The sequence below is a fragment of the Pygoscelis adeliae genome, unplaced genomic scaffold (assembly GCF_000699105.1).
Source record: "Pygoscelis adeliae isolate BGI_AS28 unplaced genomic scaffold, ASM69910v1 Scaffold57, whole genome shotgun sequence".
Classification (NCBI taxonomy): domain Eukaryota; kingdom Metazoa; phylum Chordata; class Aves; order Sphenisciformes; family Spheniscidae; genus Pygoscelis; species Pygoscelis adeliae.
The window spans coordinates 4531623-4550297 of NW_008825615.1; the positions used below are offsets into that span (position 1 = coordinate 4531623).

The 18675-nt window shown below is 36.8% G+C and overlaps 1 protein-coding gene across 1 annotated transcript; it reads left to right on the plus strand.

Annotated features, from left to right (window-relative positions):
* The first annotated feature begins 132 nt into the window (after positions 1-132).
* LCA5 (Leber congenital amaurosis 5) lies at positions 133-18546 on the plus strand. Its single transcript, XM_009333131.1, has 8 exons — positions 133-215; positions 5763-6146; positions 8644-9173; positions 10643-10780; positions 12036-12132; positions 13285-13430; positions 15313-15451; positions 17285-18546. Exons 2-8 carry the CDS (start codon positions 5948-5950, stop codon positions 18088-18090), a joined length of 2055 nt encoding a protein of 684 aa, XP_009331406.1. The 5' UTR covers positions 133-215; positions 5763-5947; the 3' UTR covers positions 18091-18546.
* The last annotated feature ends 129 nt before the right edge of the window (positions 18547-18675 follow it).

Consider the following 18675-nt stretch of genomic DNA (forward strand, 5'->3'; position numbering starts at 1 on the left):
TGGTCAGTCCCTTTCCTCAGAACTCATTTATTGTAGGGTTAAATGATTGTACTTAAAATGTACTCTCACCTGTAGTCGTTAGTTGTTTTAAAAAGTGTTAATTAAAAATAATATTCGATATGCTCTTCAAGAACTTCGCCCCAGTGAAGGAAAATTGCTTTGCTTACACTTTGGGAACTGGAGAGCTGCTTTCAGGAATGGCTAAGTTGAACTAGGTAAGTCTACACACACCGGAGGTATAGGTGGAGATATGAACGACAGCATCGGCCTCCTTGATAGCAGATTTAGAAAGATAACCTTTTTTCCTGGTTGTAGGGCTGGCCTGCGTATTGCCTATTTGGACTACCGTTTCCTTATCTCTGACCTGGGACTTACTGCAACTTTTTTATTTGGAGATCTGCTGATGAAAGTAACACGAAGTATTACTGTCACAGACTCAGATAAATTTAACATTGGCTTTTAAAACGATATGGCATTTTAATTCCCAAAAAGCTGGTAAACCTGGAAGAAATGCATAGAGTTAAGTTAGCAGCTGCAGAAAGCTTCCCTAATAAAACATTTGCTCTTCACTAAAGCCTCATCAGTGAATATGTTTTGATGTGATACACGTTAATTCTTTTGATCCCCTCTTTTCAGGAAAAACTACAGTATTTAGATGTGAAAAAGATGGGTGGAGGAAGAGGAGGGAGACAAATTTCTTTTGAAGTTATTCTTTGCTCTTAAGTTCAGCACTTTAATAATTTGGATTGATGCTTTTGTACTTGTCTGAAGCTGGCTCTTTCTTGCACTGTGCCTTTCACAGAACAGGTGGAAAAACTGAGTGGACCGTTAGAGGTCAGCATTTGTACTCAGGAAGTGTCATGGTGACCAGTAAAAGCATCTAGCTTCTTCTGGACTTGGAAGGGTATTAAGATGGAAAAGGACTTAAAAAGTTCTATGAGTCTTGCATTACAGAGCTGCGCTCTGGGTGTACTGTTGAGAGAAGAATTACTGAGTAATTTTCCTTTCTCTCTGTTGCTTAATACCTGTAATCCAGTAGTTCAATTACGGTTTCTGTGATTTACTTAGGAGTGATACGGAGACGGTATTCTGTCACCGCTGCAGTTGGTTTGTGTTCTCTATTTTGTCTGTCACATCCTTCGCGGTGACCTGGAGCTTGACTGGTTTTTGTAATAATAAGCATGTTTTCCATACAAAATATGTAAATGATAGCAATAGTAGAAGTTACTCAAGTGAAGGAGTATGAAATTCTGGAGACAAAACTGTTTCTAAAGTTTGTACAGGTCCCAAATTACTTCAGCCATTCTATACTGATCTGATCTTGATGCATTAGACTCCTAAAAGCATGCATGGAGCTTTTGGGGGAGCGGGCTGGGGTTTCGGTGGTGGTGGTGGAGCTTAGTAGCCCCACTGCTAACCCACAATGTTTCACTCCTCACAAACTTATTAAAGGTACCAGGGGAGAATAGATATCTTTGTGGATCTCACTCACACAAGTTGAACTTACTTTATAATCAGCTTGAACTAGTTGGTAACAATTGAAAAGTCAATGAACCAAAGCGTTTCTTAATTAGGCAGTCTTTAGGCTAACTGAAGTAAAACTCAAATATCCTAGTGATTCATTCGTTCTCAAGATAAACTGTGCATTCTTTATGTTAATCAAATTACATTATAAATTGGTGGACAACTGAATTTGGCAAGACTTCACAGACTAAGTTTTCTTGGTTTGTATGGAAAATATGATAATATTACCAATTCATAAAACAGAAAACCATCTGAAGATTCAGAAAGTGTTTTTGGCCATTCCTCAAGGGAGCTTTCCTTGGTTCACCTCTTTCAATTTGTTTTCAGTCTGTTGCTTTTCAAAGTACTTCCAGAATGCATAAAAAATTACTGTTCATTTATGTTGCTGTATGCCAAAATGATACTTAGCAAAATATTCTCAAAAGTGGGGAATATCCAGTACAGAAGTGATGGATAATTCTAATCCTCCAGTTCTTACAATTTGTCTGTTTTAAATACACTGAGTTATGAAAAGCATTCTTCAAAAAGATTATTGCCTCTTCAGTGAACACTTGTGGGACTGTAAAATAACTGATCAGCTTTAAGTCAGTAAGTGAAAGTGAGTGTTCTTGTTTTATATATATAATTAGACATCTTGATGATTGAACTGTAGGCATTTATGTTTTCCCTAAATGCAGTCCCATTTGTTTTCATTCATATTTGTTCTCTTCTCAAGAAAAAGTCTGTACATGATGATTTCTTCCTGTCCTCCTGCGTCCTGAAGGCAGACAAAATTTGGGTGTACCTTGGCTATATCTACACTGTTGAAGATATTTACCCCATAGAGTAATCCCTGCCTCCACACAGGGCTAGGTTAACACCTCTGGATGTGGTGTGCCTCTAACACCGATGCGCCCACTCCAGAAGTCCAGGACTCCTCTGGATGCCACCTGTGGTCCTGTGGCCCTGGGACAGACTTGCATCCAAGTAACAGATGAGGTTGCTTGAATTCCCACCAGTTTGTTTTATTCGGTATGTTGTTATGAGCAGAACAGGGAACACATCTTAGATGCAGAGCCAACAATTGATTGTTAGTCTAATTAAAATCTTAACAGTCTAATCAAAGCCTTAGTATTAGTCCAGATACTAACACAGGTCAAGTTATATACGGTTACAATGATATAGGCACAAACTCTAGTACCAAACCCTTTCCCTGGTGTTATCTTCAGCCGCCCACTCTCCCTCTGGGACTTGACTGGCTTCAACTGGGAGGGGGAAGTCTTTACGGCAAGTCATCAGCATCCCAAATCCTTCCCTGGCAGGAGGGAGGATGGTGATGATTTCTTCCTCCTTGCCTTGGGTCCATTTAGGATCATTTTTATATGCTTGTTAACACACTGCACACCTTGCTCTTTGTTCTATTCTGTTCTGTTCTATTCTATTCTATACATTGATTCATGATTCCACATTACATCTGAATTTACTACGTGGTGTGTTTTACATATGTTGAGTACTTGTTCTTTGTTCTATATGTTGCCTGTAAAACTGGTTTTACCCAGCTCCCAAGACTGCATCCCGTTGATGACCAGTAATTAAGCACAGGTGAGCTGTTCTAGCTTAGGGCCCCAGTATTGTCCTGTGTTTGTGCTTTCAGGCCCCTGCAGTCACCCCATGCCCGTACTCCTCTATGCTGCGTTTTTGCAAGGGTTGTAGATAGTTCGCTCTGCACAGAATAACTACTTGTTACTGCTGTCTGTTATTTAGAAACATAAATGTAACACAAGGTGCTAGACAGTTGTACAAAGCTAAGCAAAAAGCTAAAACAAATTGGGTAAGTTCCCTGGTTGTTAACTAATTTTGTTGCAGCTAAATAATCTATAGCAAAGCTCCAGGCACCCAAGATGAGTTCAAAGTCTGACAAGTTTTGTGGCCCGTGTTGTCAGCTGGAAATGAAGCCTTTGGCTTCAGTGACAACACCACACTTTGTGTGGGTTACAAATGCAACTACTGTTTTTAATGTTGTTTTCAGTCAGCATGACTTATAATATGAGGTCTGTGTTACAGCCCTCCAGAGTACTATTTTTGTATTTTATATTATTTTAGTATTTTAATATAAAAGTTTGTATTTTTTTAAATATTTTTTGCATTCCCTGAGATTCTGTCCTGTGGAAACAGAACTGATGCAGTCTTGCCTGTGCAACAGGTTGTCCCCCAAATTCTGCCTGTGTGTCAGTTTGGGCTTGGTTTGCTCTTCAAGGAGCAAAATAACATACATTCTGCGCAGATGTTTGTGAGGCCAGGACTTGGGAGTGGAGCTGTTTGGGAGTAGGGATGCACCCTGATATGTTCTAATATTCTTACATGATCTTAGTTTTGCGCTCATGAACATCTCTGGGGGTCTTCGTTGCACTTAAAGACAAACAAGATAATACAATTGTGGTTAGGGATATATTTTTGAAATATCTTTAATAACTGCATTATTTCAGAAGAAAAAAGGTCAGTCATTACTGATCTTTGAATGTTCGCAATAACTGATACCTTCCAGCCAATCTCTAGGACAAGTGATCTCAAGCATAGCTTGTCTTCTTTCTGGGCTTTGCAGTGCAATTTTAGTTTTCATCAGGATCCTCTCTGACATAAGTTTTAGGCATGTAATGTATTTGAACCACTTTGAAAATATTTAGGTGCTTAAAAGACATTGTTTTGGAAAGTTACTCCCTAAGTAAAGAAAATCACCCTCTTCCAAATAATTTAGTATTTATTTCCCAGCAGCTTCCCAGTTTAGAAATCTGTTGGGATATTTATTCCTCTAATTCCTTCTGTATAGATTATGAGGGCAAATGGATTCCAGTCCCTGGAGACTTGTGTGTGTAACACGCTGGAGTTGTGCTAACAGTGAACCGGGCCAGAAAGCCCAGAATTGTGATGAAACCTGTCTTGGCAGCTGACACTTCTGTTCTCCTTGGCTATGCATGTATAGACAGTGGAATAGAAGGCCGAGAAGCATGTTAAGTTTATTTTATTGGGAAATAATACAGTGAAAAATTTACAGCTCATTTGCAGGTATGTTGTATGCCCTGCAGCGTAGAAGAGTTTTGATTGAAAGCTGCTCAATTTTTTGTGTGTAGTTTGCTTTACCATTTAGAAATGGGCTAGGAGCTTTTGTCATTCAACAGGCAGAACTGATGGGCTCTGATGCAAGTCCTATTTATTCACGCATTAGAGGCCTGATGTCCTGAAGTTGGACTGAAGGGAGATAGATGGTGAAATAAGCTTGAGAGCTGTGAATAGTGGTGAGAGGGACAAAAGACATGGGAGGCTGAGCGTAGTCAGTAAAATACTTGCTAAACTGATAGGAAAATTCTTTTGACTGAAAAGGTGAGGAAAATTTTGGATGTATTTGCTCCATTATATTCTCAGGTAGTGTCTCAAAAAATGCAAAATAAGGTGATTTTACCTTGAGATTAGGGGATTTTTCCGTTTCCATTAGAAGACAGGCTGCAGGAGCAGCCCTGCTCGTTTTATACCTGCTGCAGAGATAACATTTACCATATACCAGCAGTGTGGTCTCTCTTGTCAGATGTGAAAAACCCAGAAGGCTATATTTGCATTTTCCTATAAAGCACATGACACAAGTGTGTGTGCTCCTGCCAGTTCTTGAAGGCATGAAACACTAGATGTTGTAGGGTACAAGAGTACTTCCCACGACAAAGACTGTGATACATAGGTACAGTCTCATTAGTGGTTAGGGACAGAATGTCCTCCAGACAAACGGGACAACTCATTTTCAAGCCCATTATTTAACATCATTGGAGTGTCAAAAATTGAGATATGGAAGATTTAGTCAAATTCTACAAATGTCTCAATTCTAGTCACATGAATAAGTTGTTAATTTATTTGGTTAAAAAGTTTTAAAATATGTTTAAATTATTTTCCTGAATAGCATCAAGCTTTCTGTTTTCTGTTTTGTTTTCCAAATGCTTCTTTTCCCCTCTCTCTAACCTGGGAGTAATTTCTTACTCTAGATTTAGCTGTGTTGCTTTTCTGATTTCTCTTTTGCGGATGAAGTGCCTCAAACTACTGAGTGTAATACTAGTAGCATTCCTAGAGTGGTCTGTCACATTTAATATAAATAATAAGGCATAAGGTGGCATAAGGTTATAGGAATCCTGAATAAGTTTACAGGGTTTTTTTACCTTTCTTTCTTAACTAAACAGCAAAGCCATTCTCACTTTTTCCCTCTCTCTAAACTGTTACAGAAAAAATGCATTCTGAATGATAACTACTGCTCGCTGAACTGAACTGCAAATATCTCATGCTTTGGAGATGAAGATGGTAAATCCAAGGAAATAATCCAGCTGCTGCCATTGTGACAACTGAAAGGTCCTTTGTGTCAAAATGAACAGTCTTTGAGAAAAATCTGGAAGGCAGTTAAATCTGAAAAATGGGAGAAAGAGTAAGGAGCCCAGATTCTGAACACGACAGGAAATCAGATGGGGATAAAAATAGTGACTCCTATTATTCAGATGAAGATAATGCATCTCATTCATCTGGCCAGTCGCCAACACTAAGCTATCCATCTACAAGCCAAGAAAAAAGAGATCACAAAACACAAACTTCAAACAGCCTTGTACACTACCAAGGTAGGTAGATAGCAGAAATGGCTGCTTTGTAACTGCTCTAAAGAGTTAATTATCTCTGAAAGCTGAAATAAAAGTGGGAAACTACCATTATGAGGATCTACAAATAAGGTTCATGTGAATTATGCTACAGATGGCAGGTAGACAGTAACTGCTCTGTTGAAAACTGAAATTAACCTGTTCCTGCATAAGGAGGATTTTTGGTGGTTTTCAGAATTATTCATATTTTTCTTAACAAGTGAACGTGGCTTTTATACTAGCCTTTTGTTGAATCATGCTGATGCTATCTTTTGTCTTTGATGAAAAGACTCGAGGCCAAGGACTCAAGGCAAGTCCTTATTATGCAGTCAGTAAAAGAGAGACAATTGTTAAAATTTCTCTGACAAAATACCCCTAAAGATATCTCTTTTGTGGAAGTCTAGTTGACTAAGCTTTACAGTGTAATACTGGGTACTTTCAAAAAACAAACAAATGAAAGACCACTAATGTGGCAAGAGAGAGAAAATGTGTTTGGTGAAAGTTAGGTGCATGCGGAAATTGAAAAGAAAGTTTTTCCTGGTCCTTCCTTGAGGGTAAAACATCTCAAATTTGAGATGAAATAACTCCACTTTGAGCTCCCTCACACACACCTCACCTGCATAAGCTGCTTTCTTGGTTGAGATTGTAGGGAAGTGAACATCCCTACAAAAAGGGAGAGAATGGTTATACAGGTCCTGTGCTGAAGTAGGGATGTGAAGCCTCTCTGCCACACTTTGACAGCTTGTTGGAAAGAATTGCACACATTTTCTGGTGAAGTCAGAGCATATCCTGCCTTTCTCAAGCAAGTGCTCTATTTCATTCGTAAGTGCTTGATACCGTGTGAATCATTGGTCAACACTATGATCTGGAGTGTGCCAGAAGATCTAACCGTAAATATTGAAGTTGCCCAGGGAGCATATCTCTTCAGATCCTTGACAGGGTTGGTGTCCTGGTGCAACTGGTGTTTTGCCGAGCTTCTCTGTGTTCAGAAGTGGCATCTTCTCCATAGCAGTCATGGGTTAGCTTTCTGGGAAACAAAAGCTGCAGTTCCACTGTGCTATTTAATTTGGAGGGGGCAAATGAATGACTAGTTCTTTGATTACATAGCCAGAATTGAACATAATTATTGCGTGCAGGTATTGTGAATGTCATGTTCTCAAAAGACACTATTCCCCAATTTAACTACATGGTCAAAAGTGCAAACTTGGTGTTGGAAATTTCTGTTCTGCCCTAAATGTGGAGAAATTCTTGAAGGGGCTGGAAGTCTAGGGTTAATGGGAATTCCCTTAGTTGGTTATAGGAGTGGCATCATTCCTGCAGTGCATGTATTGGATAATCTTTTCACACCTGAATGTGACATAAGTGTTCTTTGTAAAGGGAAAAAAACCCTCCTTTTGTTTGCCCAAGCTGTGGAAAAAATGAGCATCAAGCAGAAAATGAATGAGTATTTGTGCAAAATGTTTAGAGGAAATAATAAGAAAATATTTTAAAGCTGTTGGTTTTGCTGTAAAATATTCTCTGTAGAATAGAAACATGGTCAGCGCCAAAGGGGAGGAAGAATTTGCTGTCACACACACTCAGCTGTCTGTGTATAGGTAACTGCACTATTGCTGTACCCCAGCTTTCAAGCCTGAATTACAAGCTGCTGCTCAGTATGTTGCTTCCGAACACTGATGTACTTAATGAATTATGCACTCTCTATATATTCAGTTATTTTAAGAGATATTTTTGGTGGATTGTATGCTTCATTCTGTGAGTGTGGCTTGAGAGGCAAATAAGATAGAAATAAAATGTTTACCTTTTATCTATGGGGATGATAATAAAATAATAATATCAAATAGGAATGCGAGTGATGCATACTAGTAATCAGCTAAGGATATTGTGTGGAAAATAACTTGTGATACAAGAATAAATTATTCAGGGGAAAACCGAATTTTCATGGGATTTATAATTTTGCTTTGGAGGCTTTTTGCTTTGAGCCTTTGAAATTTGCTGTTTTGTCTGTAAGCGTGGCAGCTGGATTTGAAAACACTACTGCATTTGTCTGAGAGAATTACATATTGCATAATACATAACTAGCTAACGCTCAGCTAATTGTTGTCATTTTAAAAGTATTTGATAATATTGTATGCATAAGAGCACAGTATTTCTAGAACATTTTAGTAAACATCATCAAATATTAACAAAATATGACACATATTTCTGATACAATTTGCAGATGATTACTTTACAATGGTCCTATATTGATGGCTGCAAATATTACCTCTTACAGTAGATCACAAACATAAATCTCCATTTTTTAATCTATCAAAAGGAGCATAAGTCTATCATATATATGCCTTTTATTGTCTGGTTTGAAAGCTGCAATCTCTGCTAAGTATTGTAAAATTGTTTCAGGCAGAGCTTTATTCCAAGAAGGATGTCTGAATAGACAAACTGCATTGTCTTATAGTAAACATGCTTTTTATTTTTCCTCTCTTAGCCACAAAGAAATTGGGTTCCAAATATGCACCAAGCAAAAGAGGGACGCGGTGGGGTTTCCGTTCTCAGAGCCTCACTAGAGATTCTCCTGCAAAAGATATAGATCTTGTTACAAAAAGAGTTCTTTCTGCCAGGCTGCTGAAAATCAACGAGCTCCGAAATGAACTGAGCGAACTCCACATCAAACTAGATGAGCTGCAGAAGGAAAACAGGGCACTGAAGAGGCTTCAGCACAGGCAGGAGAAAGCCTTGAATAAGTTTGAAGATACAGAAAACGAAATCTCTCAGCTCCTTGCTCGGCACAGCAATGAGATTAGAATATTAAGGGAGCGCCTACGAAAATCTCAAGAGAGAGAACGTGCAACTGAGAGACGGCTGAAAGATTCGGAAGATGAACTGTACAGAACAAAAACTGTCTTGCAGAAACTGAAAAAGCTGTCTGCAGATAAGCACCTTGCTGAAAGAGATGACCTGGCAAAGAAACTAGCCTATGCAGAGAACAGGCTAGAGGACAGTGAAAAAAGAATTAAGGTGAGATTACTTTCTTTTTGTAAGAAATTCTGGTACAGATATTTCTTACCATAATGAGCTTCATGAATTGTGTTTTTTCACAGTTGTGGAGCAAATAGAAAATCATTCTTTTTTTTTTTTAATGCGTAAGTAGCATCAAGTAAATTATTTCCAACGTGATTATATAGTTACATTCCTGGTAGCTATGCATTCAAATCTCTGTTTACAAATTAAGTATATTTTGTCAGAATATATACTGTGGACTTGTGCTTTTAAGTGCTTTTATAACTAGTAATAACGTTTCAGAAATGCATGCAGCTGTAATAGAACTTTATGCAATCTAATTTATCCTCTTGGAGGGGAAGCATTTGTTAGAAATTTTCTGGGTATTTAGGGAACTGTATACTAAAATTCTAAAAGCCATATGTATAGTAATTCTATTTCAATTTTGTGAACTGCATTCATGCAGTGTTTGATTGTCCACTCTTCTGTACATCTGAGAGCTCAGCTGAACAAAATTACAGCAATTTTTTTAACACCAGAATGAGGTTTAGAACATTTTACAGGTATCCATTTTAAGAATTTTGTGCAATATATTTTAATTTTGTTCAGAAAAAATGTTTACATTTTTGTAAACATGTCTAAAAACTCATTTAAAAATAATTGTGTTAACACTGTTAAACTGTTGGCAGTTGTATGCAATACTATTTTTAGCTGAAATTATGTTGGTCATTAAAACGGTGTTAAAGTTTGGTGTCTGTATTAGTAATTAAACCTAAATTATATTACAGAGATAATAGATCTGGAAATCCAAAAGATTAAGCTGGAAACTCAGCTTTCATAAAATAAATCCCAAAATACCAAGATATAAACTGCTGAGTTACCCAAATCACCTCACCCTGTAGTGTCACCGTCTGGCATCTGTAGTTTTATGATCAGGTATTTCAGCATATGTAGTACTGGGTAATGTTAAAATGAATCATGCTCTAAAAAGGAAAGGATTTTCTTCTACTTTTTTCCTTCTCTCATCTTCACAGGTTCACTTAAAACAGCTATTGCAAGGCAAGGGTATGTAAATGAAATCACAATCACAAATTTGTTCCTAGTACAAAGGTTAAAAATTATTTCTTGTCTTCTTCCTTCTTAATCCTGCGCTTTCAGGGAGGTATTCTGTTTCTTAACCATCAGTTTGAGATTTGTCTTAAGAGATCCGGAGGTCCACTGTGCCAAGAGCCTTGCAGAAAGTAGTGTGTGTTCCCATTGTGTCCTCAAATCACCTCTCAATACTCCAGAAGGATGAGCTGCAGCATCTGCAGGTGCTCTGTCTGCCCCCTCAAAGTTAGGATTACGGGTTTAAATGTATTCAGTGTTACAGCAGTGGTGGAGCCAATATCTGAATCCAAGATGCTGGTTTACTGTAATTTTACTTAAGTTATTTGACTATAAAAAAGGTACTTCAGTTATTAAAAAACATTATTTTGTTTTTGAAGGATCTGGAAAAAAATCTTGAATTAAGTGGTAGCAGTTTTCAACGAGAGTTACATTCAAAGAAAAAAAAGATGTATGAGGCTCAAGAAGAAAACAGAGTTCTGCAAGAAGAGCTTAATCAACTAAATCAGAAGCTGAAGGTAAAATGTGAAGCAATACAAGTCGCTAACCATGTTCTGGCATTTTATCTTTGGAAGTATCTGTAATCAGGTTTGAATAGTTTACCAGTGACTGCACTCTCTGATGTGTACTTAATTATGTACCACATGTGAGCTCTTTTCCTGCTTTAAATCGAAATGTTCTGTGCTCTGACCCTACAGTGTTTGTAACAGGAATGTCTCTATGTTAATCATTATTGTTAGCACTAGTTAAGAAAAGCAAGATCAAGTACATAGCCAAGCGTTGCGATTAAACCACAAGATCTACTGGAAAATTACGTTTTGAAGGCTTGATTTTTAAAATTAAATCTGCAGATATATACAGTATTTTATGTCACTAATGTACTTGCATTACAGTAGATTTGTATAAAGATTAATTTCATGTATTTGTGATATCCATGTGTGTTGCTAAATTTGTGCAAAGGTTTATTTGCATCCCCCCACCCCATCATTGCCCAAATTCTAAATTCAAGGACTGAAAATATTGTTGTGTTCTACCTAGTCAGAAAAAAAGATTAAATAAGACTTGAGCTGAAGTACTTAGTTTCTAGAAGAATTTCCTCGAAACCCCAAGTCTCAAACATACTTTTATAATGGAGATGTACCAGTTTATCACCGTACTAGCTATCAAGCAAGTAGCAGTACCGTTAGTAACTCAAAAACTTATTTGTTTAGTAAGTGTTTTAAGCCTGATTTGTTAGTGCAGAGTTCGATATTTTGAAAATATTTTCATTATCAGATGATTTCTGATAATTCACTGTTCATGTCTGTATTTTATTCAATAAATGTCATTAAAGAAGAATATGTCTCTTCCTCTATGATGCAGTGGGCCTCTGTTCCGTGGTACTGACATGCCCCGTGACAAGTAACATTGCTAGCACTGAAATGTTTAACTCTTTACAATACTGAAAATTCAGTTGTGCAATCTGTACGTACATTGTAAGTCTTATTCAGGTTTATAGAAGCATTGGCATTTAGTTTAATTTTCACTGCAGAGGTGCTTCCCCCCCCTCACCCCCTGAATATTTTGCTAATTAGTTTTTTGGAGGGGGAAGTTCTATCTGCTTTCTTATAGCATAAGCAAACTTAGGAATGTGATTGTTCTCCTTAAAACATTGGATGTAACTATTCATTACTCTGTTTCTATTTACAACATGTATTTTTTAATTTAATTTACAGCTTTGCTGTAAATGAAATGTTAGTAACTCATTGTTATACCTACCTCTTTCATTCACAGGAAAAAGAAAGGGAACTTGAAGCAAAAAATATATACGCTAATCGTATGTTGAAGCTATCGCCAAGAAAAGACATGGATGTTATACAAAGAAAAAGAGGTAAATTATATAAAGCAATAAAGGCAGAAAAATTAATAGTGACACTTTTAAATTACTCTGCTAGGTTGTATCATTCATGCCATTCAGTGTTTGACCCTGCCGCTGCTTGTTCAAGAATGTTTACTTTTCTGCACTGCTTTCAACACAGCACTGGTTACGAAGAAGGGCGCGTTGTTTGACTGTTCTGTAACTGCAGCAGAACCAAAACCCAGAACTTCGTCAAACCGCGTTCTTAACTCCTTTCTTACCAGATGTTCCCGGGTGAAGGAGGAGGGGAAGATTTTTTAGTAAATTCTCTAATAGATCATAGATAACATCTACATGACAATAAATTACAGAGGTTTTAAAAATACGGAAGTTCACTGCTATGAATATTTTGGTGATTTTTTTTATTTATTTTTTACTAATTCAAATTTACTGTCTGTCAGATAAGCTGCACTTTTATTTCCTCAAAGAGTACATACGTCCCAGAACATAATCTTCTAAAAGTACCAGTGCAGTGATTTCTTCTAGTGTGACAAGGCAGCCTCAAGCCTTATGGTACCCACATAAATATGTGTGTATATATGTGTGTCTGTGTGTGTACTTAGACTATTTTCACTGGATCAGTAGAACCTGCTTGTCAGAAGAAGCAGGAATTTATGGGACTGTTTTAAATATTTAATGCCAGCATTTCAAACAGTTTGTCTGCTGCTCATTTTATTATAGATACTCTACTATTATTCCATTTCAGGTTCAGATTTTTAAAAATATCATTCCATAGAGATAAATGTATGTGTTTCAAAGATGCAAATAAGTTAATTTTAATTTTATGTGTTTGCTTCTCTACACGTAGCTTCTGTGACAAGCAGTAAGATGAGTGAAATATATTGTGGGGATTTTTTAACAAATATTCAGTATACTGTAATGACTTCATAAGTAGCTTTAGGATGGGGGGGTTATTTTTTTTCAGTAGAAGTTTTGCATGCAATTTTTTTTTAATTAGCTTTTACAGATGCTGAAAACAGCTATGTGAAACTTATCAATAGTTTCCACTTCCATTGGCTCTGATACAGTCTTTTATGTTTGCTGCAAATCATTAAAAATTAGATAGGTATATAGTGGGATATTTTCAAGTGAAAACATGATTTAATTAGTTTGTATTTTCTACAGCCAACAACCAAAATATTAAAAAAGGAGCACAGCTCACAAAAGGTGTACAGACCAGTGGATACTTCTCACCAGTAGAATTTCTTCCAGAATCAGAACTTGTCTGTGGCGACACAGTAAACAAGAAAGAAGGGATTCTTCCTAAAACAGTGAGTTCCATAAAAATTTGAGACTTGCTCTAGATAACTCACCTATCAGACTGAATGTTTAATGCAGAGCTTATATTTTAGAAAATATGTGTAAATAGACAAATATATAGAAAATATAATTTAGAAAACATTCTGATCTTTAAGAGAAACTCTACCCTTCCAGAAATCTCATACTGCATTTTTGTGACACTGAGTTCATCATATTCTGTGTCTTACTGATAACCATTAGCTCAATTTGTTTCTTTTTCTGCCACTGTCATTTCTTTGAAGTTTTTAAGACTTCATTTTGGTTTTCTCCCCTTTTTCTTTATTTCTAATGCTTATTTGAGCAATCTGTTGTAACAGTGCTGGCTGCCTCGTCTCTCTTTTTGCTTTGGCCTTAATTATGGTTTCTTTTACGTTCCAGATATTTCACAATGCATAAATCTAATACTTCCTCTTATTGTCATAGTGCTGGTATTTCTTCTGTCGTTTTTCCAGCTTTGTGAATATGGTTGGATTTTTTTGTTTGTTTTTCCCATTTCCCTTTTTATTATAAAATAGTGCCGTTAGAAGTATTGCTAATAATTCTGTGACCTCAAGCTAAAATCAAAGAGATTTGTTAGGTATTGCAAATCAGAATGACACAGATTCTGGTACAAACTGTATAAATTCTGATTACATAAGACTAGGACTATTTGTCAGAAATAATGCTCTCGTGATGGTCTTGACTGGCTTCCTGGTAGGACTGAAGCTTTTTCATGGCTGTTTCATTCATATCCTCTCTCTTCCAAAATCCTTTCTGTAAGCGTGGATGTAGTTCAATGTGTGCATTCTTCCAGCATATACTTCGGTGTGTGAGTTACAGAACCGCACAGTTGGTACAAGTGCAGCTCATGGAGTCCAACTACATGTCATCTTACAAACCTCTCTAGTTTGTGTATGGCTATTGCTTTAAGTAACATAAATTAGATTTAGGTAGCCTGTGCTTTCATCAGTTTTCTAAGTCAAGCACTTTAAATACTTGGCCGCCATCTCTTTATGAAGTTTATTTTTTTTTTAAATATAATAATGATAATGTTGTACATTAAGGGAAAATATTTGTTTTGGCTAATATTCGTATTTTCTTTGTTCATTAAGTAGTAACTGTTTCTCTTAGAAGTGTATTTTAATCTAGAAGCTTATTTTGCTCTAAAATAAGCACAAACTACAAAGTTAGCATCCACTTGTTGGATTACGCTGGCTTTCTCATCACTTCATTGCCACTACTTTTCTGTGTTAGTGATTTTTACTGCTGACATTAGTATCTTTTCTGCAGATTCTTTCCTTTCAAATGTGTATGTATACTCCCTAGCTGAATTTTTCAGCCGAGGTTAAATCTTTCTCTTTCACTGTTTGTTACTTAATACTCCATAACTTTAAGTACCACCGTGAAACTGTCTGAATCTACAACCCACTTACTTGAGTAAAAAGATCAGATTGTGGAAATAGAGGGTAACTAGTTGCTTGCTTGTTAAAAGAATAAGGTGGTGGGGTGTGGCCTTCTATTAAAGTCCTTGAAAAAGACAAATTCTGACTTCTAAAGAGAACTACCCTAACACAGTGATAATTTTGCTTTATGACATTGGAGCTGCAACCTTCCTGAAATGTGTAATACAGAATAGAGTTGACTGTCTATTCATTTTGTTTCAGGTGCATAAAACTATGTTAGGGGTGATAAGATTTTAGGGCCAAACCCCTGGGTTGTCAAAGCTGGTTTGGTTTAGATGGCTTGCTCGTTTTTATGTTTAGCAGTAAGAATGTGACTTCAGGATGACATAGAAGTTCATATGATTTCGTTTGTTTGTTTCTTTTATTGATTATTTTTCCCCATCAGTTTCAATCTTGTATTAATTTATTTCAGGAAAAAGAAACTCAAGACAAAGGATGGAAAGAGCAAGCAGACCTCCTAAGACAAGACCAAGACAGGGAAAGGGAAGAGAAATTGAAACATTTTCAAGAAATACAGGCTTTAGAGGAGAGGGTTCAAAAACTACATGATGGTAAGGAAACGGGCAGCTAGCTGAAGGCTGGAAAATACACCATAGAATACTAATCAAGTGAGGCTGCTAGTTTCTTGTCAGAAGAGCAAATGATTTTGCAGAGATCACTACAGTGGAAAATTATTTTCAGTTATATTATGCAAAGAGAATCAGAAAGAAATACGGGATATAGAATAATCCGTACTCAGCTGTGATTAAGTATGCAGCAGCAAAAAATGCTGTCCACGGAAAATTATTGAAGCCTGAGAGATTCTGCTTTACAAAACAAGGATGACATAGCAGGTAAATGCTGATGTTATCTCTGACTTGCTAGGTGTTATTGAGGTAGCCAGTAGATTTTTACAATTGGAGAATGAATCTGCTTTCCTTAATATGGCCTGTTTTTTCAGTACATATCTACTTCACTTGTATCATTTGAAATTATAGTTTCTCTTTTCACTTGTGGTTATCTGAATCATTTGGTGTGGCTATTTGAGAAATGTCAGTTTCTAAAAAAGCAATATTAAAATATAACGATATTCATGTGGTTTTCACAACATCTTAATGACTTACTTTAGATTAAGAGACTTATGAATGTATTTTAGGTGGACTGCATCCTGTCATCTTAAAATACTTTTTCAGTGATTATAGTTAATGAACAGTAACACTTATTCTAGATGACAAGGAAGAATTCTAAAAATCTGTAGCTGCTTTCAGAGGTAAATTCTGTGTAAAATCTTATACCTCCGCTGGCATCAGTGCACAACTTACATAAGCCAAGAATCTGCTCTGTTCTGTGTTCTCTTAAGTAAGATGATTTGACCACCTTACCCATCTTACAGTATAAGCTGATATTTTCCCCACTTTACATACAGAAAGGTAGCTCCTTACTTAACTTGGTATAATGATATGCTATTGAAAAAATATATATATTAAATATATTAACTGAACTGTTGCAGTTATTTCTGTAAGCTTGATCTGAAGTACAATAGATAACATGGAACTTTGTGAAAACGTCAGTCAGAAATTTTAATGAAGTGTTCAAAGAGGAATGCCAGTATGTTGAAGGGGCCAAGTAGTCACATTCAACTTTTGGCCAAACACAGGTCTGTTGTCTCAATAGAAAAATATTTTGAAGAGAGAAATATTTGAGAACCTTCCTTTTTCTTGTACACATAAGAATTTGCAGGTTCTGTCTAGAAGTTCATTACTGTTTTGCACCTTTGATGTCCCTTTATAGCTGTGCAAACTGACGTTTGGTATTTGCACAGACACTCTCATTGAGTTCACGTGGTGATGCACAGAACACTCGTGTAAAGGTGTTTTCTGTATGCAGCAGTTGCAATATATTTTAAATCATTCACTATTTGAAACCAGTAATGACTCCTATGACTTTGTGGCCTGATAGCTTCACAGGAGTAGTTCCCTTTATGGAAAAAAAAACCCCAAACATATGTCCCAGAACCATCCTAATGTCAGTAGTGCTGACAAAGAAAAATAAAGTACTGTGCAAGTCAGAACTATTAAAATCAGTGATGTTGTATTCATGTTCATTCAAACCCAGGAAATGGGAACTCAATTGGCAGAAATGAAATTCCTCTGAAAATTCTAAAACGTGGATAATGTCCTAATACCTTTGGAAGATGACAGTAAACTTCCATATCTTAGCAGAGAACCTGGTGTGAATTTAGTTGTAATTTTTGAAGAATTTATTTTTGCAGTAGGAAAACCACATTATGCATAGAAGAGCATATTAAAAACTCAATGGGTTTTGCTTGCATTATTTTCAAAATATTCTTTTAAAGGCATTTTAAAACTAAAATATTTTAAATAATGTTTAAACATTTCCTGCAGAGTGGGAAAGGGAAGAATATGACAGAATGAAAAAAGAAAGCAGCTTTTCATTGGATAAAGAAGAGAAAACCAAGATGGAGACAGAAATCCACAAACCTGAAGTAGAGAGAGAAAGCACTGAAATGCTGGAAGAGCAGCGAAAAAGAGAGTTCCTGCTTGCTAAAATGCAAGAAATTGATAGAGAAACTCAAAATGTAACGAACATGAAACCTGCTTCCCAAGCACCACTCATAAATACAGCAAGAAAATCTGATTCCGTGGAGAAAAAAGAAAAAACTAATCAATTCTTTGAGATTCCTGGGAAGGTTACTAATGGATTTCCTGTAGATGACAGCCAGGGTGATGCCACAAGAGCACAAGGGCAGAAGCAACGAAATCTAAGGACTGTAGATTTAAGTAGTGAGTTAACATTTGGTAGTTATGTACCTTCCTTTGGGAAAGGATCAGGGAGACCGAGTTGGCTTACTCAAAAAAGTGTCAACTTAGAAGAAAATGTTAAGGAAAATGCAGATTTCAATAGTAAGAAAGAAAAGAAGTCCAGTTTAATGGAACAACTCTTTGGAAGCAGTGCCAGTACCATTCTTCTTTCTAAAAATAACGATACAACAGCTTTTGACATAGATTGGGACTCTAGTAATACTCTTCTTGTCGATAAGAACAGTAAAGTCAAAGTAAAAGAAAACAATGAGCTTTTTGGTGAAGGAAGAAACCTAAACAGACACCGTTTGCAACACACTACAAGCAAGCCAGGAGTTAAGACCCTTGGTTCTTTAGAAGATGATATTAAAGAAGTAATCTTACAATGATCATATTTTTATACGTTTCATATGTAAATACTGAAAAATATTTTCATGTAATATTTATTAGATACAGATTTGAAACACTTCAGATATATTGTAAAGCCTTATGAAGGAATAATTCACAGAAATGGGTATATGTATAGAGGAAGGATGCACTTTGATAGAACAGCCTAACATATGCAGGAAATTTCTTCTGAAATGTAATATCCAAATACAGACCTTGGAGGTCTGTCAGTGACTCTTTTGGCAGAAAGACGGGGAAGGTGTCCTGAGGGACTTTGACAGATGAGATAGGCGCTGGCTGGCCACTTCAGTCAATCAGAGAAGATGCTTTTGCCCCAACTTGGGCTCCAGACCACCTGTCGCTGTTGCCGCGTGGCACCATCTGAGTTGCGCAGCTGTGGCTTGGGGGCCGAGAGGCTCGGTAGTGCAGAGCTGGCAGGGATGCCATAGGAATGGAAGGACTTGCAGAGGCTTACACTCACTTGTGCCCTTTGCTCACGCTCTCTCACACCATTCATGCTCCCTCTCACTCTTGCTCTCTTGTGTGCTCGCTCTCTTCCCCCTCATCCTTCTCTCTGTCTCACTCTT

What these genes read in the sequence shown, in the direction of transcription:
- LCA5 (XM_009333131.1), top strand. Translation starts at nt 5,948, where the DNA reads ATGGGAGAAAGAGTAAGGAGCCCAGATTCTGAACACGACAGGAAATCA. An exon ending in CAGCCTTGTACACTACCAAG is followed by an intron (nt 6,147 to 8,643) that starts GTAGGTAGATAG and finishes TTCCTCTCTTAG; the next exon opens with CCACAAAGAAATTGGGTTCC. An exon ending in AACTAAATCAGAAGCTGAAG is followed by an intron (nt 10,781 to 12,035) that starts GTAAAATGTGAA and finishes TTTCATTCACAG; the next exon opens with GAAAAAGAAAGGGAACTTGA.